Source organism: Narcine bancroftii, chromosome 7, assembly GCF_036971445.1.
Source record: "Narcine bancroftii isolate sNarBan1 chromosome 7, sNarBan1.hap1, whole genome shotgun sequence".
NCBI classification, from domain to species: domain Eukaryota; kingdom Metazoa; phylum Chordata; class Chondrichthyes; order Torpediniformes; family Narcinidae; genus Narcine; species Narcine bancroftii.
In genome coordinates, this window is record NC_091475.1 from 14,743,058 (window position 1) to 14,770,726 (window position 27,669).

The following is a 27,669-nucleotide window of genomic DNA, read 5'->3' on the forward strand; positions in this document are numbered from 1 at the left end:
GGCAGTGCTGGCATTCATTTCCAGAGGAACAGCATATAGGAGTAGGGATGTAATGTTGAGACTCTATAAAGCACTGGTAAGACCTCACTTGGAGTACTGGGTACAGTTTGGCCACCTTCTTTCAGAAGAGATGTGCTGGTGTTGAAGAGGGTTCGGAGAAGATTTACTCAAATGATACCAGGAATGAAAGAGTTAGTATAAGAGGAATATTTGTCGGCTCTTGGACTGTACTCATGGAGTACAGAAGGATGAGGGGAGAGCTCATATAGGCATTTGAACGGTGAAAGGCTGGACAGAGTAATGTGGTAGGGGATGCTGGGACAACTTCAGGATAAAAGTGCATCAATGTAAAACAGAGATGCAGAAAAAAAATTCTTTAGTCAGAGGGTCGTGAGTCTATGGAATTTGTGGCCACAGGCAGCTGTGGAAGTGAGGTCGTTGGGTGTTTATAAGGCAGAGATTGACAGGTATTTGATTAGTCAGGGCATCAGGGGTTACGGGGAGAAAGCTGGGGAGAGAGGCTGAGTGGGAAGATGGATCAGCTCATGATTAGAATGGTGGAGCAGACTCAATGGGCCAATAGGCTTACTTCTGCTCCTATATCTTGTGAACACGTAATAAAGGCAAATAAACAGGGGCATTCTTAAAGGTTACAGGGTATTTTTAGACCAGTTTGCTGCACAATTGTGGTACAGATGACAAGGAAAAAATATGCCCCTGTCTTTTTGAACTTAGCTGAGAAATTACAGAGAAATGCTACTGGAAATCAATACAAAATAAACTGCAGATATTCGCCAAGGGTGATGTTTCATTGATATTTATTGTAGATGATATGTTCTCATTGGATCAGAATCAGAATTTATTTATTGTCATGAACAAATCAAAAAATGTGTTGTTTTGTGGCAACATCACAGTGAAAACATTCATATAAGCCACCGTACAAAAATAAATATAGTGCACGAAAAGTCAAGGTAGAAGAGTGTGTCTGGTTCATTGATCATTCAGGAATCTGTAGCAGCGATGGAAAAAGCTGTCGTTGTACCGCTAGTGCTCATCCTCAGGTTCCTGAACCTTCTTCCACAATGGTAGCAGCCATGATGACTATTCCTGAGAAGACTATACTTTTCTAAATGCTCGTGGATCAGTCCCTAAGAATCCTCTCTCATAGTTTGCCCACCACTAAAATATGACTCACTGGTCTATAATTCCCAGGATTCCCCCCCTATTTTCATTTTTAAACAAGGGGATCACATTTGGCATTCACTAATCTTCGAATTCCTCCCCTGTGGCCAGGGAGGATGCAAAGGTCATTGCCAATGCCCCAGAAAATCTCTTCTCTCACTTCCTGTAGCAACCTAGAGAATATCTTGTCTGGTTCCAGGGACTTATCAATCTGAATGTTTCTTCTTTATTAACCTGAACATGTTCCAGCACATACGTTTCTTCTGTACTGACCTCTCTCTGGTGAATATCAAAGCAAAGTATTAGGTCCTCCCCTACTTCTTCTGCCTCCAGGCACACATGGCCTCCTATATCCTTAAGTGGCCCTACCTTCACACTCACCATCCTTCCGTTCTTCACATATGTATAGAAAAGCTTAGGGTTTTCTCTAATCCTACATGCCTTCTTACGCCCCCTTCCAGCTCTCCTTATTCCTTTCTTGTTCCTTTCTGTCTATTATATAATTTTCATGAGCCCTTCCTGTTTTTTTTGCTTCCTAAACCTTATTCATGCTTCCATCTTCCTCTTATCTAGATGCCTCATCTCTTTTGTCAACCAAGGTTCTCTTATCCTACTATCTTTTCATGGTCTCAGTCAGACAAACCTATTCAGAACTCTGGATAAGTGGTTCCTAAACATTTCCCATATCACATCTGCGTTTTTTTCCTGAGAGCATCTGTTCCCAATTTACTCTCCCCAGTTCCTGCCTAATCCCACCGTAATTAGCCCTTCCCCAATTAAACACATTACCATATTGTTTACAAAAGAAGTGTTTTTCAGAGGCTTTAGCCTCTTTCAGGGGGCCAGAACACCCCGATGTAAAGGGGCATATTCTACCCGAATGCGGCTGTCAGGAAGCCACCTGAAAGAGCCTGACGTGGCTTGGAGGAGTACTCACCAACCCTCCTCTGGGAGATATAATCTCCGTATTTGACCAGTCCCCCAAGGCACCTGAATGCAGCTGCCTGAAAGCAGCTGCTAGGGGGCGGGCTGATGACAATCAGTCAGCAACCCAAATCCCCGCGCCTGGCAGCCCGCCCTCCCCGTGCCTGACTGCCCCCCTCCCCGCGCCTGACAGCTCCCCCCTCCCCACTGCCCCTGCCCCAACGTCCCGTGCTGACAGGAGCTGGAGTGCGCTCCGAGGTGCCTCTCCTGCAGCTGTCCTTTTCAGGTGGACAGCACAGCGCTTTCATGGCTGCCACCTGAAAGACCATTCCACAGGGCTGCATCTGCTTCTGCAAGCGCATTCTTGGCAGTGAATGCACTTGAAAGCGGCTTTGGTTTAAAAGATCACCTGAAAATTTCTTGAGGGATCCCAACAAATACATTATCAAAGGCCCAGGGTAACAGTATTCACAGCAACAGGGGAAAAAAATAACCCTAATTGAACAGCGAAGCAATGTAGTTTTCAGAGAATTTTTTAAAAGTGGGAGAAAATATTAAACTGATTTCCAATGATTTGCCTTAACTGCATGAAAATGTCCCACTTTTGGTGGAATGAAATAAAGGAATTCTGTGTAGGGCATGATAAATGAAGGAATGAGGATGTGGGCAGATGCAGAGGATCTGACCTGGCATAGGAGGTATGGAATTCATACATTAGGCCGAGATCTTAAATTTTGATTGAGGAACAAAGAGAAAGAGAATAATGGATAAATGAAAATTAGTGGAGCAACAGAGTTTGAGAAGCAACATGTGTTGAAGCATGATCAGTCTGGGATACCAAATGAGTGTTGGGAGCTGTAGTATTGAATGTTATCATATTGTGGTAACATAGGAACATAAGAACATAGGAAGTAGGAACACAAGTAGGCCAAAAATGGCCCATCGAGCCTGCTCCGCCATTCAATATGATCATGGCAGTATAACCACTGTTATACTGTGATTGGCTGCTACTGACTGGACACGCCTCCCGAGATCAATCCGACCCATAGTCCCTTGCAGGTGGAAGCCATATTAATTGGCTCTGATCAGTCAAGGAGGTGGAGGGTTGTTTGTTAGTGTTCCGCCTGGTCTTAACCATTAAAAGCCTGATTATTTCACGACTCAGCCTTTTGTGAATTATTGATGGTACGTCACATATGTATTAAAAACATTCAGCCCAGTTGACTGTTAATTTGTCTGTCTTATCTGTTTGTCCAACCACATTTGCAATAAAATTTTTACTTGCTGCCGCCGAACATGTATGTGGTTTTAAAAAAAAAGCACAGTATTCATTAAATTTAAAAGAGAGAATAAATGCACAAAAAATCTTTGGTTACCATAGTGCAAAATGGCCTTCCAATGGTGCAGTCAAACCTTTTTTGTTTGTCATTTCAGAGTATTTTGTGAATAATCGAGTTAGGGGGTGGTTGAAGAGTCTCCAGCCGTTGGAATACAGGGTGGTAACCTCTCCTCAACCTTTCTTGTCTCCAAGTTTGAGTTCAGACAACCATTCACTGTTGATGATATAAATCAGAAAGCTCTACAGATGCTTTAGGGAGGCAACTGGGTCAAATGCAACACCAGCAGTTTGCAATTTAATAGTTGAGTCACAGGAGATTTCAATATCTCAGTAAACGTTCATTTGTCTTGTCTTGGAAAATGAACAATGGCGGTGACCTCTCCTTCACCGTTACCTGAAAGGGCCATTTATGGATTTGTCCTGTCTCTTGCCTCAAAGTTTGTTGTAAAAGTCAAATTTAGAAATAGATTCATTATATGGTCCAAGAATAGTCTTTGTTCTGTCATACCCGATCCAGAGAATTTCAGAACGGAGAGGTTCTGCAAACTTTGCAACTTCTCCGCCCTTCCAAGAGCGGCGCCACCGCGGTCCGTCCCTGTGCGCGGCCGGCACGGAGGACCCGCGCATGCGCGCTGCGCCGTCGCGGAGGGTGACGTCGGCAGGAGGCCGAAGTCGCGCCGTGCTGGCTGCTTGACGATGGGCATCATCAGCTGGCCTTTAAACGGGAAGGTCGTCGCCGTTCGAGCGATGCTCTGTCCTTCTCTGGTAGGACAAAGATCGAAGGGGTGGTGTCTGCCCCCCTGTGACCCCGGGGAGGGGGATGGGCAGCAGGAGTCATGGGGAGAGGGTCGCTGGGGGCTGCACTGGAACGAGCTCTCAATGCCCTCAGATACAGCAGGCTTCGCATTGGTGCAAGAGAGCAAATACATTGGGAGGATGGGGTGGGGTGGGGGGGGAGATGCCTACAGATAGTAGGCATTTACTGGTGTAGATGTGATTGGATGGTCCTTTATTTTCGCATGGACAAGACTCCCAGCACCAGGAGATTGTAGTCTTTAATGAATGAAACCTCACCTGATCTATGTGAACAAAGTCGCTTCCAAAATATCTACAACTTTGGGTTTAAATTGAATCCAGCATTTTTTTTAGGTTAAATAAAACTAAAATAACTAATTGAAATATGGCGTGCCCATTGGGAAAGATGGGAAATATTAACATAAATATCACCTTTTGTTTGCAATGGACAAGGTGGGCTGAATGAGGTCCGCCACAAGTTTCTATGATTCATTGTATATTGAGTTGAATAAAATATCAATAGGCTAATGTGCAAAATGAGTAGCGGTTTGCAATTTAATAGTTCAGCCATGCTGTGTCACAGGATATATTTCAATATCTCAGTAAATGTTCATTTGTCTGTCTTAGAAATGAACAATGGCAGTGACCTCTCCTTCACCGTTACCTGAAAGGGCCATTTATGGATTTGTCCTGTTTCTTGCCTCAAAGTTTGCATTCAGTAAGTCATGTTATAAAATTCATTATATGGTTCAAGAATAGTTTTTTTTACATGTCAAAGAAAGTATGGTGGTTATTGTGTTTCAATTTTAACACCACCTCTTACCCCATCATGCCCTATGGTTTTGATCAGTTTTATAAAAATTTATTTTGATGAACACACGAGTCATGAGAGGAGGATTTGTCACCAGGGATTAGTGGCAAAAGATGCAATATAGCAGATGCAGGGATCTTGATCAAATAGCAGGAAGCTGGATGGACTCCTCCCTTATCCCCTTCACACGTTAGCCTCAAAAAAAAAGGGTCCTGACGCGAAAGATTGACTGACCATTTCTCTAACCCAGTGACTCCTTCCAGCTAATTATCTGATAAAGCAGGTTGAGATCACCTTTTGTCGTTTGAAGGAAATCCTTGAGGAAGGGCTCTGGCCTGAAACTTTGGTAACCTCCTATGGATGTGTGAGACCAGCTGAATGTTTTTACTTTGAGGAATGATTGATTTGGCTGTTTTTTTCAGATATAGAAGCGACTGTAGAGTGAGGTGAGGGTGTGCGGGGTGAATTTATTTAAGATGCATATGAACCCAGACAAACTAAATGGGAGGAGGCATTTCCAATCCTAGAATGATCAATCAATAGCGACCTTCAATCTAAGGTAATTGGTGGAAGAATTAGAGGAATATCGAGGAAAGATCTTTTCACGTGGACTGGTTGGATTCTTGAAGTTGTGGCCAGAAAGGTGAAGGTAGAAATCATCACTGCATTTAATGAGCATCTGGGTCAGAATTTATTGTCATGAACATGTTACAAGATTTGAAATAACATGCAAAATTATGGCTGGGAAGTGAAATTTATTCAATTCACTGTTTCTCAGCTGCCATGGATATGATGGAGCAAGAGGCTTCCGCACGATAAATTTAATGTTATTAAAATTTAATCAGGTCATTTCTATTGCATCCAGCTGGATATTATTTAGCTTATAATTGCAGGGTTAGTGTGAATCAGGTGTTTGCATCAGTGTGGCATTAATGCACTCAGAGGGAATAGAAAGAGAACAATAGATATTACTTAATCAATATCTTTGACGAATCATCTTAATTTAGCAATTCTGTAATCATGGAGGCTGCATTAGTGTGATAACCTTATGGTGCAGAACTAAATCTGGTTCATGAAATTTGTTCTTCAGTTTATGATTTGCTGATGCTATTGTAGCAAATGAATAATACTTTGAAAATGATTATCGAATTGTTGAAACAATAATGTAACGGCTCAAGTAATTTAACAAGGTAGAATAAAACTTTCTTAAGACATCAGCGATGGTTGCTGAAACAGGCTTCAGTTTTGCTGATTAATTTTGCACTTAATTTATTATTCTTATATCACAGTTCTATATTTAGTATGGGCCTATGTTCCAGAATCGTGGCTGCACTCAGTGGGTCTCACCTATTGGCCACAGAAGTAAGTGGTGTTGGCAATGATTTTGGTTCAATATAAAATATGCATGTATACAATTTATGATATAGTTGAGGTTATTAAGTGAATGTTGAAATAAGAAAGGTATCGGTTCCGCTGAATGTTTTGCCTGATTCAAGAAATTCTGGAACAGATTTGTACATGACAGCAGCAATTTTTAAAAAAATTAGCCCAAATGGTGTTATATTTAAAAATAATATTTTTAAATTATTAACAATTCACTAGCTTGTCTAAACTTAACTACATTTATATACAATTATCTAACTATATGTGAATATTGATGTGTGTGGAATAACCCAAGCTACCACAAGTCAAGACTCAATTCTCGGAAGGCAGTTCAAAGTTCAGTTTCAGAAATTCAATGAGGACACGTAGATTTGAAATTGATGAGGCACGCAGGCTCTAAGATGGGTAAGGCACGCAGCCTTTACGATGAAGTTAGCAGTTCCTGAAGTGGGTGACAGGGACAGAATGACAGAATGTTGATAACTCACAACACATTTGTTGAGGTGCTTCAGAGAAATGACCTTTTTAGATGAGAGCCGCCTTCTGGATCAGTCAAGTGCAGTATTTCTTCTGCAACTTTAAAACCCTTTGTGGGTCAGTTGAAGTGGTCTCTCATCCCACTATACTAACAGGAGGAACTCTGGTTTGTCTATAACCACACAATGAGGCCAAGTGAGTTTCTCAATCCTATAAAGGAGGTCAAAGAGCTCATTACTCTTGTGCTGCTTCCTTAAAATGGCCTCCAGAACACATGGTCTTTGCCTTTTTCACCTGGCTTCTCCAGGACTTCTATGTTGACTCTGCAAATGTATCCAGTGAAAGGAACATGATGTTCAAAGCTTGCTGCTAGTTTCACAGTCACTTCAAATCCTGAAGGCAGGTTGTTAAATCTGTCCTCTTAAAGAGATGGTCCCACTCAAATAAAATGAACTGGAAAATGGGAGAATGTCACAGTCAAAATATTATTCCTTTATTTACTATAACAACGTCATGCAAATTTAATAGAATATTAGCGAGTTTTGGTGTGTGGGCAATTGGTTAATCCTTTTCATAATTATTTATGGGAACTTATCATGCACAAATAACAATTATTTGCAGGTTAAAAGTAACCAGCTAAGGACTCTGTGCTATCTTAAGTTCAGGAATAATTTTGGAGAAATGTGATTATTTCTAGTGAAAACATTGGTGTACAACAATCAAAGTAGAAGAAAACTAACTTTGTGTCTGCCATTTGTTACATGCTCAAGGGCTTCCCCTGGTGATCTATCGACAGTTATTAATATGCAAATGTACAAGGAGTCAAATAAGATTTTTATGTTAATATGTACCATCTCAGCACAAAACTTTATTTAAATGTTTTACCTTTTTGATGGATTGTAAAACATTGTGAATTTGATTGCGATTTAACACTATACTAATATTTTCCATAGGTACTGGGCTGTAGCCTTGCCTATCTATTTTCTTGTCGTCATAGTAATTGCTTACATTTTACTCTGTGGAGTTAACATGATGAGTACAGCTCCACTAGACTCTGTGGATACCGTTACTGGTAAGTTTAAATGTCATATTCAATAAAGTGGGATAGAGCAATTGTCACAAATTATTTGATAGTTAGATACCTTGGTTAGTTTGTTTCTTCTATTGGGAATAATTTAAAGCATTTGAAATCAAACAGTTGTAATCTTTTACAAAAATTGTATGAAAAGCGTATTTAATTTTCTGGAAAATTGGAAGAAATGGGAAGTACTCTTTTCCTTTGGTTCCAGTATTGAGATTTTATGATGAATTGGGGGGAGGGGGGAATACAAGATAATGATTCAACATTGTTCATGGATTCTCATGCACCATCATAAGACACAGTTTTCATGCTGTGATATGTTAAGTTAATGTGACTTCATATAATTTAAATACCAAGTTCTGTTATTATGACAGTATAATGTTACTGGGATAGTATTGGATGATTGGGCTGATAATCCAGAGATACGATTTAAAACCCTACCAGAGGAATTGGAGAATTTCTGTGTTGAAAAAAGGTAATACTATGAAAGTACCAGATTATATTAAAAAAAAGTTCTCAGATTCATTAATGTCCTTTATCTGATCCTGGCCTGCAAACTCACATTTCCGTGGTTGACTCTTAACTGTCTTTCAGTCAGCTCCACTGATTTGTTAAGAGTGGTTCATTGAGGCAGTTTATCAACATTTTGCAGGCACTTTGGGTTTGCCTGTAAATGTAAACCTGTTCATTAAACCTCTTCTGAAAGAGCTATAATAAAAAAGAGACACTTGTACTCTTTTTAAGGAGTTCTTCCCTGTTTTCTATCCCTTAAATTTCATTTAAGAATTACTTTTCAAATGCTTTTGCCACCCTTTCAGTTTGTCCATTTCGTATGAAATCAACATGCTTTGCAAAACTATTTCTGTTCATCTCAATAGTTGTTTTGTTAATTCTCTATCTGTAATCTTGGTTTGTTAACTTTTTTTCTTAGTGGAAAGAATTTCTCCCTATCCATCAGTCATGATTTTAAAGCCTCATTTTAAACCTGAACACTCTCTGGACTCCAGTGAATAACCCCAAATTCTCTCATTTCTCTGGCCTATGAATGGTAAATATTGTGTTAGAATCTCTTGTCATTCCATTGCCTATTTGTAGGGGAAAGATGGTTTGTACATGATTTGATATTTATTGTTACCTAATGATTATGGATCTTTTTAAAAAAAAAATCAAACCTCCAGGTTCTGTCGTTTAGTAGAAAGATGTTTTTCTTTTCAGACAATTATGCTAAAAACCAGCAGAGCAAACCATACGTTGAAGGAGCAATCCCTGCCCTACAGGATATTTCCATCAGTGAAGTGAATCGAATTTTCTTTCTTTCCGCATCCCATGAGGAATCTGGTGATCAGGTAGTCACATGGCGGCCTCGTGCTGATAAGAATATAGATTCATCTGCTCAGAAATCCAGTAATGCTTCAGACCTATAAGATATAGTAATAATAATACTATTATATATTTATTCTCAAATGTTGTCATCAAAGGCATTTAATTGAGCAATTTTATGCAACTCTGATATTTCTAAAAATTAATAATATTTTGGGTTCCATGAAAGCCTTAGCAGATAAATGAACTACCTTAAAAACTGTGTAGTCCATAGACCATGGTTTTGCAGTATTAATTGCATGACTGTACTTGGTATAACACCAAAATTGTTCTTGGAGAAAGAATGGCCAGGATTTATCCATTTAATTGCTGTCAATAACTTGTTAAAAGTCGAACCGTTCATTAATTTAACACACTTGGGCACATCGGGTTTGTGTTCGAAAGGGAATTTGCTCTTGGATTTTTTTTTCTTTCTTTTTTAAATTTTTTAAAAATAAACTTTCATGTGTGCGCCAACGATACTTTTTAAAGGGGCACAGAGACCAAGGCCCATCTCTGCGTTGATACCGATAAGATAGTTGGGTCTCGGGAGGCTCTCTGCTCTTGGATTTGAGCAGAATGTGTCAGTGCAGTTTGGCAAGATGAAGGTGTTAGTGAATGTGTGAATATTCGTAAACTTAACGAGCTAAATACTTGTTGTTTACCTGTCCTCGAAACTGCCTTTTTTTCATCTTTGCAATTCTAATAATTCTACATATTGGAGTAAAGGACTAATTGGAGAATAATCCTGGCCTCCTGTGCTCGTCTAACCAGCCAAATTCATAAGGTGAACTGTCATACATACTTATGAACCAAGTGCTGCACATCTGACTGGTTCAGTTAAATTTTTAGTCTCTGACAATGGCTGGACTCCAATGTCAGGCATGTTTCTTTGGATGCAACTTGTAATGAAAGAAACCCTGTTCTTGCATTGATCACAGTACATAGTTAAATGTGGGTGCATTTCTACCTAATCCAGACCATAGCATATCCTGATGCCACTAGTGAGGGTGCAAGACCTTAGTCGCTATTTACCACTCTACAAACTTTAGGACCTGGGTGTTCAAGTGGTTAATCTTTTTATCCCTCTGGGAATATCTTCCAGCAATTCTCATCTCAACCTTGGCACAATTGTTGCACAATTGAAGACAATCGTCTTCTTAATAATTTGAGGCAAAATTGTTTTGAGAGAAGAATGAGAAATATCAAAACGAAATGCCCTTTAGATCGTCCAGTCAGTATCTTTGATATTGCTTCCACAGTTATGGGCTGCCACATATGTATATTGCCAGGCTCGTCCTTTGTTTAAGAGAATGACTAGATGTATCTGTTAACAATCTTGGAAAGGAAGCACTGCATTTCTTACAGCAATGTCTGCTGTGAATGCATTAAGCATCATCTCTTGTATGTTATCAGAAAGTATACACGATGTTGTTCAGCATTGTCTCAGTCTAGGTAATGCAAATTTCTGGCCGAACAAACCAACAAAGAAAAAACAGGTAAATGAAAATAGGACACGATTGTTCTTCGGTCTAGATAGCTGGAACTTGAATGGAGTCCCATTTCATCACTTATTTCTTTATAATCTATAATGGATATGAAGTTTTTGTTCAGGATGGAAAGAGGAAATCAAGTTTCATTACATCATCTGGTCAGGATCCTGACAGGGGAGGGAAAAAAAACACAATGTTAATTTTTTTCATCCTGCAATCCTCAAGTAAATAGCTAATCTCGGATCATTCAAATTTTCTTTTCGTGTTGAAGACACAAGATGTACAATAATATGAATTGTGAAATGAAAATGGGAGAAAGAGTAAATTGAACATAAAAGCTTTTGTGTCAGATGATTTGAATTGAATAAACTGGATCTTATCTGCCATTTGCTCATCTAGATATTATTTACAAAGGAACCAGTATTCAATAATATATTTATGATTAATAAGTTAAGTGAGGTTTGTTTTAATAGCTGCAAAATAGTAATTTTTTTTGTCAAATTCTTGTGCTTTCAAATAAATAACTTTTTCTATGTTTTATACTGTACAAAATACTTGGTATCTCTGGAGTGTGATCATTTTATTGCTGACTGTAAAATACTTTGTTTTAAATGTTTCTAATTCTTTATGGAAAATACTTGTGGAAAGCAGCAGAAGGAATGCAATTCTAGTGGTAGTGTGGACCGCAAATATTGGAAGATGACGTGATTGCCATTGTTTCAAAGTTGTGGTGACCCCTATAACTTTCAGAAGATTCACTTATCTTTCAGATTCCTTTGTTGCTTCTTTTCAACTCAGGGCATGCCATTCATACTATTATTCCACCTGATTCTGACTGCCCATATCAGGAATTGAATCTAGATTCAATTCATTTGTATGATTCCTAAAGCAAGCAATGGTGAAACTTGTATTAGTGCATTTAATAATGTTGTGGAAAATAAAACCTCATAGAAATCAGCTTTATGTTAATGAGCCACTGTATTGATGCCTTCAAAGAATAATAAGTTTATCATTAAATTCGTGCCCACAGGAACTTGTAAGTTTCCCAGACCGCAGAGAGTGCCTTGACGTTTTCTTGCACTATTTTTAATTTATTTTCTACGATGATTTAGATCAGTGTTTGCACTGTGAGGCTGCTGGAAAACCTCTAGTTTCGTGACCTGTTCATGACCATGAATGCTGGTTCTGATCTGGTGCTGTTCGAAAGACAAATCCATGACACTAAATCTGATTCTTAACTCCATTTAATTTCAACTGTTCTTCAGTGACAGTTTCCAAGAGTTCACGGTGGAGTTTCAGTCACCTTCAGGGTTTCCACAAATCTCATCCAGATCTTGAGGCTTTCAAATTCATCAGCCTTTGTGCAGGAGATGATGAGTGGGGCAAGTATTGGATTCTGAAAGTTAGAGCATGAAGTTAGGCAGATGAAGTCACAATATTTTTGAAAAGTAGTTTGGATTTCAACGGCAAAATCTTGTCTGAATGTATCATGCAAAATGTATTTTAAAAATTACTTAGGCCACAGTTTAGAGACTCTCTATTTCCTGAGGGTATGGGAGAGTGGTAGCAGAACTGTAAATCCCACCGTAAGATTTTATCATTCTTGCTGAAGGCAGTTTCTGTCATTTAGTTAGATTGTGAAAATCTGTTATGATGATGTATAAAGCTAATGGCTAGGAAGAGGCAAACTGCAGCCATCTGGCCTGGTGATCATATATCAGGGGAAATTACCTGGCCTTTTCTTTTTAATTAAGAGTAATTAGTTTTACAACGTAGAAACTGGCCTTTTGGCCAAACCAAGCTCGGCCCATTTGCCTGCATTTCGTCCACATCGTTCTTAACCTTTCCAGTCCATGTACCTCTCAATTGTCCCTGCCTCTGGCAGGTTGTCCGATGTATTCACTGAAAAGGTTCCTTTTGTAGCTATCCATACTCAACTTACTCTCTCTAGTTTTAGATTCCCTATCCTGAGGAAATAAAGTTACTCTTTACCTTGTCTATACCCTGTGATGAATCTGTGTCATGCTGTCAGTCTTCCGCTGAACTTCGTCAGCTCTACTGACATTGGATGTGTATTATCTCTACCACTAAAGACACTCCCCTTCGTTATAACTGTGCACGCACCCATTATCATTCATTATTGTACTACTGAGTTTCTACTAATAAAAGGTTCATGGTTAACTACACAGCCTTCAATTTCTTCATGAACTGGCACTTCATACCCCTCATGATTTTATAAACCTCTATAAGGTAGCCCTTTGTTCTCCAATGCTCCAGTGAGTAAAGTCTCAGTCGAACCAGCCCCTCTTATGATTTAAGCCAGACGGTCTTCATAATATTCTCGTGAAACATCTCTGCACCCTTTTCAGTTGAATGATGGATTTTCGTATAGCTGGATGAGCAGCACTGCACGATATTTCAAATGCAGTATCACCAATAACTTGTACTGTGGTAATATGATATCCCTGCTCCTTTACTACATTCCATTTGCTATTTTTTGGGCCATTTTTCTTGATTATCTATATCCTGTTGTAACTGCAGCTAGCCAATAATTGCATAACAATTACATGGAGCTAGTTATTGGTTTTAATTTTAATCATACAGCACAGTAACAAGCCCACAAGCCAGTGCAGCCTAATTACACCCAATTGACCTATACCCTAGTAGATTTTTGAAAGGTGGGAGGAAACCAGAGCACCCGGAGGAAATCCACACAGACACAGGGAAAATGTGCAAACTCCTAACAGACGGTTGTTGATTTGAACCCTGGTTGCTGGTACTGTATCACCATTCTGTTAACTGCGACACTAACTGCTGCCTCAATGCCAACTGTGCCAGCCTTTAAAACTACTCTAAATTGTTAGCTATTTCTTGAAAAATGTTCCAATAACTCATCAAAGATTTTTTTTCTTATTGGACATGTATTGGGTTCAAATTAGTAAATAAGCTCACTCCTGCTTTCAATGAATGATCACAGAAATTTGCATGGGGATTACACTGGTCAACAATTTTTTTTCAAAAAGTTTGCTTCCTGAAAAAAATATTGGAGGTTATGATAGACAACCTCAAGCTGAACACAAAGATATTTTCAGATTGACTGTGAGACATAGGAATTTGGAGAAATGTTAAATGAACTTTAATTGAATTTACCATATATAATCACATGATGATGCTACCACATTGCATTTGTTCAACTGACCTAAAAATGTTTGGCCGCTGATTTTTGTTCGTACTCAGCATCTGATGCCTATTTGTCAGTGCCCAACAATAGTCAGCCAGCAGTGATGAATTCCAGTTGCCCTGATGCTGCTTTTCCATGGTCGCAACGTCCTGGAGGAACCTCTCACCATGTCACTGACTGCACCAAGATCAGCAGGGAAGACGTCCAAGTGTGAAGGCAGAAAATGTATTTTCAACGACATGTTGCACTTTGTGGTTTTGTAGCTTGAAGTGGACTTAAAATATGACAAGAAATCACAATGTAGGTTCTAAAAAAACAGTACAAGATAAGGAAAATTCTAAGGTAATTTTTATGGTCAACAGCCCAAAATCTATAAACTAAACCTTAAAGTGTTCAGAAAGTAAAAATATTCATTGTCCAGTATTATTAGTTTTAGAGCCCACACTTTTTCCATTGACACAAAAGCCAGAGTCTGCCTGATACCAATGCAAGAGTATACTGTATTAAATTGGAATATTACAGGAAGTAGGAGCAATAATGGTTCATTTGTCCCCTTGAGCCTGTTCTACCATTCATAAGGATTACGACTGATTTACTACTGCAAGCCCATTTTCCTGCATCATCTCCATATTCATCTACTCTATTAATATCCAGAAAGCTATCAATTTTTATTAAATGATGACTGAAACTCCTCAGGCCTTGGTTAAGAACTCCAAAGATTCACAACCTCCAATTAAGGCATTTCTCCTTGTCGTCGTCCTAAACTGCCTAGCCCTTCTTCTGAAACTGTGACCTCTGCTGGACACCTCAACCACAGCAAGCATGCTTCCTGCTTCCAACCTTTTATTTTGTAGCCTTTGAAAGTTTAAATGAGCTCATAGTCTACTCAATCTCATTGTTAAACCCAGGTCTGGAAACTCTCCAGAGAATCTTTATGATGCTCCTTGGGTAAGTATATCTACTATTGGGTCAAGAGACAAAACCTGCACCATTCTTGAGGTCCTTCATAATAAGGTCAGTAAGGCCTATTCCATGCTAAAATCCTCTTGCAATACGAGTCAGAATTCTTTTTGCTCTCCTACTTATTTGCTGCAAATGCTTTTAGTTACTAATGTGCAAGGACACGCAAATCCTTTTAAACATCTGCATTTTAATTTATCACTTTAACGACATGCAGCACCTCTGTTTAATGCACCAAAATGGATGACCACACATTTTTCTGCATTTTCATCCATTTACCATGTACTCGGCCACTCATGTAGTTTACTCATATCGTCTTGACTGTTCTATGCATCATCAATGATTATAATCCTGTCTCGTTTTGTATTGTCAGCTGACTTGGAAATACGATTTTTGGTTTCTCAGAAAAAAATATCGATATGGGTTGTGAGCTTGTCAAGAGACAATTTAGAGCTTTAATAAACTCCAGCAAGCAGACCTGTCGTCTGTATCAGGGATTGAGATTTCTTTGGCTAATTTCCTGTCCCATATAGTTGTAAAGTAATGTATAAACTGGATTATGGCAGTCAGTTTGAATGGTAAATGTTGCAAAGTACTTTTTTAAATTTAGACATACAGCACAGTAACGGGCCATTTCGGCCCAATAGTCCATGCTGCCAAATTTACACCCAATTAACCTACATCCTAAAGTTCTGACATTTCGAACTGTGGGAGGAAACTGAAGCCCCCGGGGAAAACTCGTGCAGACACGGGAGAATGTACAAACTCCTTACAAACAGCGTGGGATTGGAATCCTGGTCCCCATTGCTGGTGTTGTAAAGGTGTTGCACTAACTGCTACACCAAATGTGCCACTCCACGAAGGGAAACCATTTGGGGCACACGACTGATATTTGCATTTCACATAATTTTAAACCAAAAGACTTATAAAAGGGTCACATCGTGACTGAGAATTGAGTTCAGAGTTATAATTAAAAACTGATCAAAATTTCCAGGGTTTCATCTTGGGAAAGAATCTTCTTAATTGTGATTGGTGGGAGGCACAACACAGTAACTGGCAAACATCTCTCTAGATAATGTAATTATTGCTATACTACTATACTTTGAGGAGATTCAGAATGTCATTGAAGTCTCTCGAAAACTTCTGCAGGTGTACTGTGGAGAGCATTCTGGCTGGTTGCATCACTGTCTTGTACAGGGGTGCCAATGCTCAGGACAAGAAAAAAAACTCTAGAGGGTTGTTAACTCGGCCTGCGACATCGCGGGCAGTCTTCACTCCATCAGGGACATCTACAAGAGCAGTGCCTCAAGAAAGCAGCCTCTTTCCTCAAGAACCCCCATCACCAAGGCCATGCCCTCTTCACTCTGCTATCATTGGAGGGGGGGAGGTACAGGAGATTGAAGACTCCCACCCCCCCCCCAACGATACAAATACAACTTCTTCCCCTCTGCCATCAGATTCCTGAATGAACAATGAACCACAAACACTGCCTTCCTCTGATTTATTTTTCTTGAACTACCTTTATTTATTTTGTAAGGGGCTTTATATAAATGTTGACACTGCCGCAAAACAGCGAATTTTGTGACACGTTCATGAGAATAGATTCTGAAGCTCACTATATTCTTCCCTCAGCTCACTCTTGCAAATCTTTTCTCCCTTCCTTTGTTTGACATTGTGATGGTATGTTTAGGAGATTGATAATTAGCCTATTCCTGCCTTCTATGCCAAAATGTTAGTGAAGAATATCAATTTCATGTAGATAATGCCTTTAATGGTATCCCTCAGCGCTGTACTGCTCTTTAAGCTTTCAAGATTGGTGGGGGGGGGGGGGGGGAATGTTTATTTTGATAACAGCTTTGTCCTGTTGGAAATATGTTGTGGATTTCTTTTGACATTAACCTGAGATGTGACCTCATTTTAACAATGGGCCTGAAGGACAGAACCTCTGATGCTGCAGTGCTCCCTCAGTATTTGACTGGAATGATTGCTAGGATTAAGTGTTCGTGTTTTGGGCTTGAACCCATGACCTTCTGACTCGAGAGGTAAGTGTTATCACTGAACCAGAGTGTGACAGTTTTGTGATGTGTTCCTTTTCTTAAAGTCTCAACGCCCTGTTTCAGACTCAACGTAAGACCAAGGATGCATCTGTCTTCAAGTGATAATTGGTGGGTGGCGCTAGCTTAGGGTCAAGATCTTCTCATTGAACAAGAATACTATCATAGCTATTCCCTCCTGCAGATTATTACTGATTATTATTAGATACAAAATTGTGGCCAGATTCACCATCCTTCTCACAACAAATAAAACAGGACACAGTTAAGGAACACAAATAAAAGCAATAAGATGAACCTGGGGGAGGTTGGGAAACCCCCCAAAAAATGTCACAAATGTTAAATAATTTGTTTACTCAATATCAACCAGACCAATAAGATAGACTTGATTTCAGACGATAGTGAAAATTGTGTAATAATATTTGAATTTTGAAATTTAAACATACAGCACAGTTACAGGCCCTTCTGGCCCACGAGCCTGTGCCACTCAATTAACCTACAACCCCCAAATGCTTTGAAGGGTGGGAGGAAACTGGGCACCCAGATGAAGCTCATGCAGACACAGAGAGAAGGTGCAGACTCCTGATAGACAGCACTGGATTCGAACCTGGGTCGCTGGTGCTGTAATAGCGTGGTACTAAGTGCTTCACTAATATTTCTCTTTAAAATAAGTAGAAGTGAAAAATTATTGAAAAACCTACATTGTATAGGTTCTGGCCTAAAACATTGTGTCCATGATTTGAGATAAATTGGTGAAGTGGTTAATGGCAGCACTATTCCTCGTGTTTAACAAGTCTGTAATAAAGTTATAATGCCAGAGGAATTGTGAGTACTTAACATCATGCCTCTATGTGGAAAAGGGGGAACGTGTCAAGAGAATTAAGACTGGGCAGCTTAATGGTTATGATGGGGGAAATAATGGGATCCTTCAAAAGGAAAAAAAAAGAAAGATATAATTTCAAAGGAGAAAGATTTTCATGATCAAACTTCATTGAATTCTTTGAAGTGGTGACAGTACTGGTAAGGGCTGCCTAGTACCTGCGATGTATCTAATTTCCAAGAGGCCATCCGTAATGCCTCACATAATGGATTAATAAAGTCAGAGCATCAAGGGGCAAGTAGTAATTGATACTCAGGTGGCTCTGAGAAAGAAAACCGACTCGGGTTAAAGGGGAGGCAGTGGAATGTTGTGATCACAGTGTAAATCAATAATTCAAATTTTGGAGTTAGAATCGACTGTATGTTAATATAACATTTAGAAATTTAAAAAAAAAGACCAGGTTAGGAATAAAGGTTATAAAAGTGGATATTTAAATAATCGGAGCAAAAATGAAATTTAACAAACCCTTATAAAACAAAGCAAAACAACGGGGTTCATTTCTTTTTGCATTAAAGAACTCCATATGCTGGAATCTTTCATGAACAAAGAGAAGCTGGAGGAAATCAGTGGTTCAGGCAGGAGCTATGGTGATAGGTTATTTCTGTCCATGGATGCTGCCTGACCAACCGGGTCCCTGCAGCTTCTCTTTCCTTTATTTCTCATGATGGTTTCAAAAAGTAGAGAGGCTATTCAAACCCTGAATGAAACCTTGGGAGAACTGTCTTTAACTGGTCACCATTCCAAGGGGAATAACGGTTGGAGAGGGGGCCACAGATTTGCAAGATGACACCAAAAATTCAAGGGCCATGCCCACTGGGACAGATGAATAGGCTGAAAGATGGCTTAATGGAAGGTTTGGTATGATGGTGACAGGTTGTGGGGAGAGTGGGTGGTAGAATGTGGGAAACAAAACTAAAAGCAATCAAAGTAAGATAGTTATCAAGAAACTGAATGGATGGACATGTTTGTGTGTATTTTGGTCAGTATGGTTCATAGTGTGAAAAATAAAAAAAATTTTTAAAAACTGAATGGAAATGCACAAGAACCTGTAATCAAAAATTCTAATTGTACTTACAATTTAGGGTGAAACTCAAAAGTCTGCAGACACTGTGATTGTGGAAAAAACACAGAAACGCTGGAGGAAGATGTATATTTATCTCCTGTGGATGCTGCAAGACTGGCTGAATTCCTCTTGTATTTCTGTGTGGTTTTATTAAAACTTAGGGTACATTTGGAATGCCAGAAAACAACATATGAATCAGAATTTATTGACATGAACAAGTCACGAAATTCATTGTTTTGCAGCAGCCTCGTAGTGTAAAACATTTACAAAAATAAATAAAAATAATGCACGAAAAGGCAAAATAAGGGAGTGTCTTTGGTTCATTCAGGAGTCTGATGGCAGCGGGGAAGAAGCTGTCCTTGTGCCACTGAGTGCTCGTCTTTAGGCTCCTGTACCTTTTCCCTGATGGAAGCAGAGTGGAGAGGGCATGGCCTGGGTAGTGGGGGTCCTTGAAGATAGAGTTGCTTTCTTAAGATAGCCTCTTGTAGATGTCCTTGCTGGAGTGAAGTTTGTTGTCTGTGATATTGCAGGCTGAGTGAACAACTCTCTGGAGTTTTTGTTTCTTGTCCTGAACGATGAAATCTCCATATCAGACAGCGATGCACCCTGCCAGAATGCTCTCTGTAGAAGTTTTCGAGAGTCTTCAGTGACATATCAAACACCTCACAAAATGTAGCAGCTGGACAAATCCTTAGAGATGTTGGCACCCAGGAATTTGAAGTTCTTGATCCTCTTCTCTACCGAGCCCTGGATGAGGACTGGATCATGTTCTCCTGACTTCCTCCTGAAGTCCACAATCATCTCCTTGGTTTTGCTAGTGTTGGGGGCAAGGTTGTTGGTGTGACACCACTCAACGAGTTGATCTATTTCCCTCCAGTATGCTTCCTCATTGCCATTTGTGATTCTGCCAACAGGCAAAATTTGTAGATAGCATTGGAATTGTGTCTGGCCACAGAGCAATGGATGTATAGTGATTAGAACAGTGGACTAAACATATATCCTTGAGGTGCGCCTGAATTGATAATCAGTGAAGGGGAGGTATCATTTCCAATTTGTACTGACTGTAGTCTTCCATTGAGGAAGCCAAGGATCCAGTGGCAGAGAGGGCTGTAGAGGCCCAGGGTTTGGAGCTTGTTGACCATTGCTGAGGGAATAATGGTGTTGAAGCCTGAGCTGTAGTCAATGAAGAGCAACCGTATGTATGAGGTGATCCAGAGCTGAGTGGAGACCCAGCGACATTGCATCTGCTGTGGAGCGATTGTGACGATGGGCGAATTGCAGTGGGTCCAGACTTCTGTTTAGGTACGTGATCATCCTGGCCATGACCGACCTCTCAAAGCATTTCATCACAGTAGATATTAGTGCTACTGGGTGCTAGTCTTTGAGGCAGCTGACTCAGCTCATCATGGGCACTGGGGTGATTGATGCCATTTTGAAGCAGGTGGGAACCTCTGACTGCAGCAGTGAGAGGTTGAAAATGTCGGCGAACCCTCTGGCGAGTTGGTTGGCACAGATGTTCAGTACCCTGCCAGGTCCACCATCAGGGCCTGACGCCTTGCGTGGGTTCACCCTCTGAATGATGTTCTGACTTGACTGATATCGCAGGGTCCTCTGCCTTTGCAGGGATTCTTGTAGGCACTGTTGGGTAAGACCTTTAAAAGCAGGTATTAATCTGCCTTGTGCTTTACTTTAATAGATAGGTTTTAATGACTGTACTTTTAAAATAATGGGAAGTGCCATGCACTTGTAACAAAGTTTCCTGCAGACAAGTTCCCACTTTTCCATTGATGCCCGAGATTAAGTTTTACAGCTGTTGACCAAACAACCTCAGTGCCACATCTGAGTGAATTTTATTGCTTCTGCTGAGGAAACATCCAGAAGTCTTTTGTATGACTTCAAACTGTAAATCAAGAGATAAGATGAAACGTTTGGGTAATGTCAGGTTCTAAATTGCTTGAGATAATGAATTATCAGGTGTTACTTAATTTTAATTCATATTAACACAGTTTTAGTTTGGTGTCGTTTGCTACTCCAGTGGGGTATATTAAATTATGATCTTTCAGTATTCAGCACCGTACAATAATGGTGTATAGTTCATGTCCCCTGAACTTAGGGGTGCAAGTGAAATAGGTGGCTGATCTTTGTCATTGTAGTTTTCACCATGGGCTTTCAATCAGTATGCTCCTACAAAATTTTCACCCAAGTCCAAGCCTGTTTAGTTTACACAGCACACAGACAATTCAGTGGCTTTGCACTGTGATCACTACTTTTAGATAAAGCAGTCAAACAAACAAAGTTTCCATCACAGAGCGATGTCCCAGTCTAATGATTTACTCAGAAGTTTAAAGCAAACAGAATCAGATCGTGTGTCCCAATGTTTTTAAGGATCAAGAACGAGAAATAGACCTAAACTTGCCCTCGGCCTCACCTCTTGGTAATCTTTGATCATGGTTGTCATCAATATAAGGTTACACTGTATTACCTTTTTCAGTGAGCTGGCTAAAGACGGAAATATTTTACTCTGGGAAATAATGCTGGGGTGCAAGAGAACTAAATATCTTGAAGGAAGACTTGTTTATTCAACGATCGAAGCTGAGACTCCTTTGTTGCAACACAAAACTGATAACAGTGGACAACCATTTTTTTTCTCAAACGGTTTGCTTCCTGAAAAGTAATTGGGGATTATGATAGACAACTTCAAGCTGAACACAAAGGTAATTTCAAATTTGCTCTGTCACATGGGAAGTTGGAGAAACATTAAATTCGTTTTTATTGAATTTAGCATGTTTAATCGCATAATGATGCTGACACACTTGTGTTAGTTCAACTGCCCTAAAAATGTCTTGCCACTAATTTTCATCTAATGCCTCTCGTGTCAGTATCTGACAATAGCATTGATGGATTCCAGTTGCCCTGATGCCACTTTTCCACATTCGCAATGTCCTGGTGAAACCATGTTGGTCTGACTGCACCAAGATCAGCAGGGAAGACGTCCAAGTGAAAATGCATAAAATGAATGGAAGTGAAACACGGAAGTTTGACGACCCCATCCATGGTTGAAGTAAAAACATAATGCTGGAGAAACACAGCAGTTCAAACAGTGTACTTTATATAGCAAAGATAACACGGAAGTTTGCAGACCCCATCCATGGTTGAAGTAAAAACATAATGCTGGAGAAACACAGCAGTTCAAACAGTGTACTTTATATAGCAAAGATAAAGATACTTAAGTGACATTGGAAACCCTGGCAAATTTCTACAAATGTTTAGTGGAAAGTGTATTGACTGGCTGCATCATGGCCTGATATGGGGACACCAATACCCCTGAGTGTAAAGCCCTGCAAAAGACAGTAGACATCACAGACAAAACCCTCCCCACCAGCGAGAACATCTACATTACCTGCCTCGTTGACAAGTAAAAGAATCTCAGGGTTGTTTGTGATGTATGTACTCTGACAATAAATCTGAAATCTGCATGCAGCTCAATGCCTGAAATTGGAGCTGACTTTGCCTCCTGTATGGAGTTGGCGTAGACTGAACAATTTTTCATCTGTCCTGTCGATTGGTTCTTTTTGGAATTGAAGTTCAGCATTGCAGCAAGGAAGATTGATTAAGACATGTTGGCCCATTAGTGAAGTCTTAGCTGAAAGTAGTCTGAATGGAGGTTGGGTTTGTGTGGACCTATTGGATCAGATCGTGACATTTTGGCCGTCGTGAAATGTATATGATCCAGAAGAGCTTTGCATGCGTAGGGGATATTCCTATGGAGGAGATATTCTTGTTGAGGTTGACTAATTTAAAATAGTCACCCATTTAAAATGGGAATGAAGTAAAGATGGGAATGGGAGTAGCAAATCTTTGAGGAGTCAACCTACATTTGAATCATGGAAATTTTAGGGAAAGATTATTTGAACCTCTAAACAAAAATAGGTGGATACCTATTAAGAAATAATATCCAGTCATCGTGGGTTGGCATAGAAACACATTTGGCAGGACGTACTTCAACTGGTTATTGTGCGCTATTGTTTTTATCATTTGTACTGATTTGGGTCACTAGCAATATTCTCCGCAGGAAAACATGACTCTCTTAGTGTACCTACAATTACACTGGACAACAATTCCTTTCAAAAGGTTTGCTTCCTTGGAAAAAAATTGGGGATTGTGAAAACAACTTCATGCTTCAACTTCACAAAGATAATTTCAGATTTGCTGCATTACGTAGGAAGTTGGAGAAACATAAAATTAACTTCTATTGAATTTAGCACGTTTCATTGCCTAGAAATGCTGGCACGTTGGTCTCAGGTCGACTGCACGTGTTGCACAACAAATGTAAGGAGCCCAGGGTTTGTCTTGGTCACCAATTTTACAACCGAAGTAGAGCTCATGGGCTTTCTTAATAAGTGCAGTCATGCTGCATCTTTGATCCTTAGGAATATACTCACCACAATGTAACAGAATGTATTGCAACGGTGATGACATTGATGACATTTTTGCTGTATTGAATCTTCCTGAAGACAATAAATGTTATTGTTAAGCACACTCACTATGTTATTGCCAGAAGAACATGGGCATCAACATGCATCCAATCTATATCAGTGGTTCTCAACCTTTTTCTTTCCTCTCACATACCACTTTAAGTATTCCCTATGCCATCGGTGCTCTGTGATTAATAAGGGATTGCTCAAGGTGGTATGTGAGTGGAAAGAAAAAGTTTGAAATCACAGTTTTAATTGTACCTAATTGACTTGTTATGTGCACAGTTTCATATATCCAAAGAAAATGAGCCAATGACAATTTTTCTCAAGTAAAATATTTCAGAAAAAATTGGGTCTAGAGCAGTGATTCTCAACCTTCCCTTCCCACTCACATACCACCTTAAGCAATCCCTTATTAATCACAGAGCACCAATGTCATAGGGGTTACTTAAAATGGTATGTGAGTGGAAAGAAAAAGGTTGAGAACCACTGATCTATAATCAATGTAATGCACAGCATCTGTCTATGTGAACTGCTTTTATAGCCTGTCTGCATCTATCCTGACTAAGCGCACCCAGGCCTAAGACAACATTTGCAGAGCACCTGCATTGAGTGCATGTCCAGACATGTTTGGTCTGACTAAAACAGCTTGCTTTATGGGCACTATACCAGCAGACTTAATAGGACAAGAATTCACAAAAATAGGTTATATCTAAAAAATAGTACGATAGGAAAATTTTGAGTGACTTTCGAGATCAGCAGTCCAAAATCCATAAAATACACCAAAAGTGTTAAGGAAGCAAAATCTTAATTGTCCAGTGTTATCAATGATTACATTGAAAGCAGGCACTTTGGCCACTAAGTACACAATACTTTTTTTTTGTATACCTATACAATTGGGAAGTTTACCGAAGGACTTGTCAGTGAGTTACCGCGGAACCCAACATTAAGTCACTCTTGCAATGCATGGATCTAAATAATATTGAGATACTTCTTTATTTACCCACACTAAGGCTGCAATTGTTCATTGCTTTTGAGACCTAGACCTGCGGTCAAGTTTCTTCAGCACATGTGAATAGGCATACCTCAAGTCACTTTTCTTGACCCCTGGAGTCATCTATCATTTTCAGAAGGAGAGAAACTGTTACACCCTCTGCATTCAAATGACCATTGCCTCCTCACCCTAGTAACTTGAGGACAGGAAGACGAACCACAACAATGGGTAAATATTATAATCTTGATACTTTCACATGGTAATTAGAGAGTTGAAGATCCAACTGCGCTGGGTAGGTCACGTCTCCAGAATGGAGGACCATCGCCTTCCCAAGATCCTGTTATATGGCAAGCTCTCCACTGGCCACCGTGACAGAGGTGCACCAAAGAAGAGGTACAAGGACTGCCTAAAGAAATCTCTTGGTGCCTGCCCCATTGACCACCGCCAGTGGGCTGATCTCGCCTCAAACCGTGCATCTTGGCGCCTCACAGTTCGGCGGGCAGCAACCTCCTTTGAAGAAGACCGCAGAGCCCACCTCACTGACAAAAGACAAAGGAGGAAAAACCCAACCCCAACCAACCAATTTTCCCTTGCAACCATGCCTGCCTGTCCCGCATCAGACTTGTCAGTCACCAACGAGCCTGCAGCAGACGTGGACATACCCCTCCATAAATCTTCGTCCGCGAAGCCAAGCCAAAGAAGACTGGGTACAGAAAATAATTATAAATATCCCTGATATAAGAGCTAACTAATTCAATCAACTACAATGCCAACGTGTGTGTGTGTGTGTGTGTGTGTGTGTGTGTGTGTGTGTGTGTGTGTGTGTGTGTGTGTGTGTGTGTGTGTGTGTGTGTGAAATCCTTTTAGTTTATAGGAAGTGGAAATACAACCTTGTAATCTCATTGAGACACTCAATGTTGTCACAGAATTTAGGAATCTCTTTTGGTGTAAGAGATTAATTTGGCCAGTCAACTATTCAATTCAAATCAGCATTGATAGTAAAAATACTCAAAAGGCTTAAGCAGGAATTTAAAACAATTATTATTCTTTTTTTCCCTACTCCAAGATTAATTCATGTATTGTAACATTGGAGCAAGAGTTGAAAATGTTCTTCCTTTATTTTTTACTTAAACGCACATGATTTCACTGGAAGTTTTATTTCTCCATGAACCTGAAAGGCCAATGAAACACCACTTAATATTCTCTAATTCTAAATCTTTGCAGTCATTTATGATCATTATGTTTTGAAATGAAAGTTAACAACTTAATGTAGAATCAGAAGATTTCACACTTCATTTTTATTTAGTTTTTTTTTCTCTCCACTTCACCCCACACCAATAATCATTCACCACTACAACTTAATGAAAATCAAAACAGAAATTAGAATTTTTCAGAAGGAATTGGCTTGGTTCTTCATCTTTTCAAGTGACACTTTCTGGTAAACATGAAGACATTTGTGTCCCTGGAAGTTGCATCGAGGGGTGGAATGGGGAGCTGGTGCTTTAGATGGGTGGGATCAATGGTTAGGTTGAATGTGAGTGGGATTGCCCTATTGTGATCCTTACCTTGCCTGAATTGTTTATAACGGGGTCACTGTACAAACTCATGCAGAGGGAAATAAGCAGCTAGATGAGCTGGTCTGAAATTAAATACATATTTGAAGTTTTCATTCAGCAGGGGAGCCATAGAGATTTGGAATTTGGATAGTTGTAAAACTCAAAAAAAAATCATTTGGCCCAACTTGTCCTTGCCAACCAAATTTCCACCTGAGCTTGTTCAATTTTCCTGTCTTTGGCTTATATCACTCTAAACCTTTCCTATCTGAGTATATGTCTAAATACCTTTTAAACATTGTAAATGCATGCACCTTTACCACTTCGTCTGGCAGCTCATTCCATACATCCAACACCCTCTGTGTGAAAAAGTTGCCCTCTGATCCCTTTTATATTGCTCCTCCCTTCACCTTAAATCTATACCCTCTTGTTTTTGACTCGCTTATGTTGGGAAAATTCACCTTTACAATTTTCCTCATGATATTTCTGACCTCTATTAGGTCATCTCTAAGCCTCCTGTGCAGCAGGGAGTATATGTCCTTATAACTCAAGTCATCCACACCTAGTGACATTCCTTTGGATTTTTACTGCACCCTTTTCACTGTAATGACACCCTTCTTAGAGCTGGGTAACTCCTAATACTCCCAAGTGTGGTCTCACCAACAATTTTCTTATTGCAGAGGATGGTGAATCCCTGGAATTCTCTGCTCTGCCAAGATAAATATTTGACAGGAGTATGAAGAAATTACAGAAAAATAGTTGAAGCCAATAATAGATCAGAAGCAATCACATTGAATGATAGGGAAGTGTTGAATGGCCTGACCACATCCTCCTGCTCCTGGACTCTTGTGTAAACAGAATGTATTAATTTTTAATCGTTAATTTAAACATACAGCATGGTAACAGGCCATTTCAGGCCACATGTACTTGCCAGGAGTGCAGGTTAATTGGGCGCCATGGACACAGGCCAAAAGGGCCTGTTACTGTGCTGTATGTCTAAATTAAAAATGTGAAATTAAAAGACACACTTTGTCCATTGCAACACTAGCCCAAAGTGACATAAGAAATAGGAGGATAAATAGGCCATCCAGCCTCTCAAACCTGCTCTGCCATTCAATGAGATCTGATGATTGGCTCTTCTCCACCTACCTTCCTTTCCCTTAATTCACTTACTATGTAAAAATCTATCCAACCTTGTTTTGTATATTTGTATACGGAGGTAGCCTCCACAAGACAGGCTGCCTTTCTGGTCTTCCCTGGCTCCTGTACAGGAAGGTAGAAGGTTAGAAACTTTGAGAGATTCTCCACCTCTGCTATGGCATTTGCTGAGCCTTTCATTCCAAATGCAGGGTGCATAAATTTAGTGTCTTTGTGGAGTGAAAACACTGCATCAGTCTAGCTTTAGTGTCAGTATCCAGAGAAGGATCCACCTAAAGGATGATGTTTGGGTCCAGTGCCTATAAAACTTGTACACTGTAAAGATTTTTTTTAAACGTGTAATGCTATACAACAGAATGTATTTATTTAGTATTTAGCCCTATTTAGTTGGAGGCTCTGTGTGAAAACTTAGCTCCATGTGAAAGTTTAATTTTTAAACTTCTTGCAGTAATAAAATAAAGGTAGAAAATTTGTTCATATATATATATACACACAAACACAACAGTGCAA

General features: G+C 39.7%; 1 protein-coding gene across 1 annotated transcript; it reads left to right on the forward strand.

Annotated features, from left to right (window-relative positions):
* Positions 1–4,093: 4,093 nt before the first annotated feature.
* Positions 4,094–11,807, forward strand: pigp (phosphatidylinositol glycan anchor biosynthesis, class P). The gene is made up of 5 exons (XM_069888945.1): positions 4,094–4,210; positions 4,868–4,958; positions 6,341–6,413; positions 7,865–7,983; positions 9,208–11,807. Exons 2-5 carry the CDS (start codon positions 4,877–4,879, stop codon positions 9,414–9,416), a joined length of 483 nt encoding a protein of 160 aa, XP_069745046.1. The 5' UTR covers positions 4,094–4,210; positions 4,868–4,876; the 3' UTR covers positions 9,417–11,807.
* Positions 11,808–27,669: the final 15,862 nt, after the last annotated feature.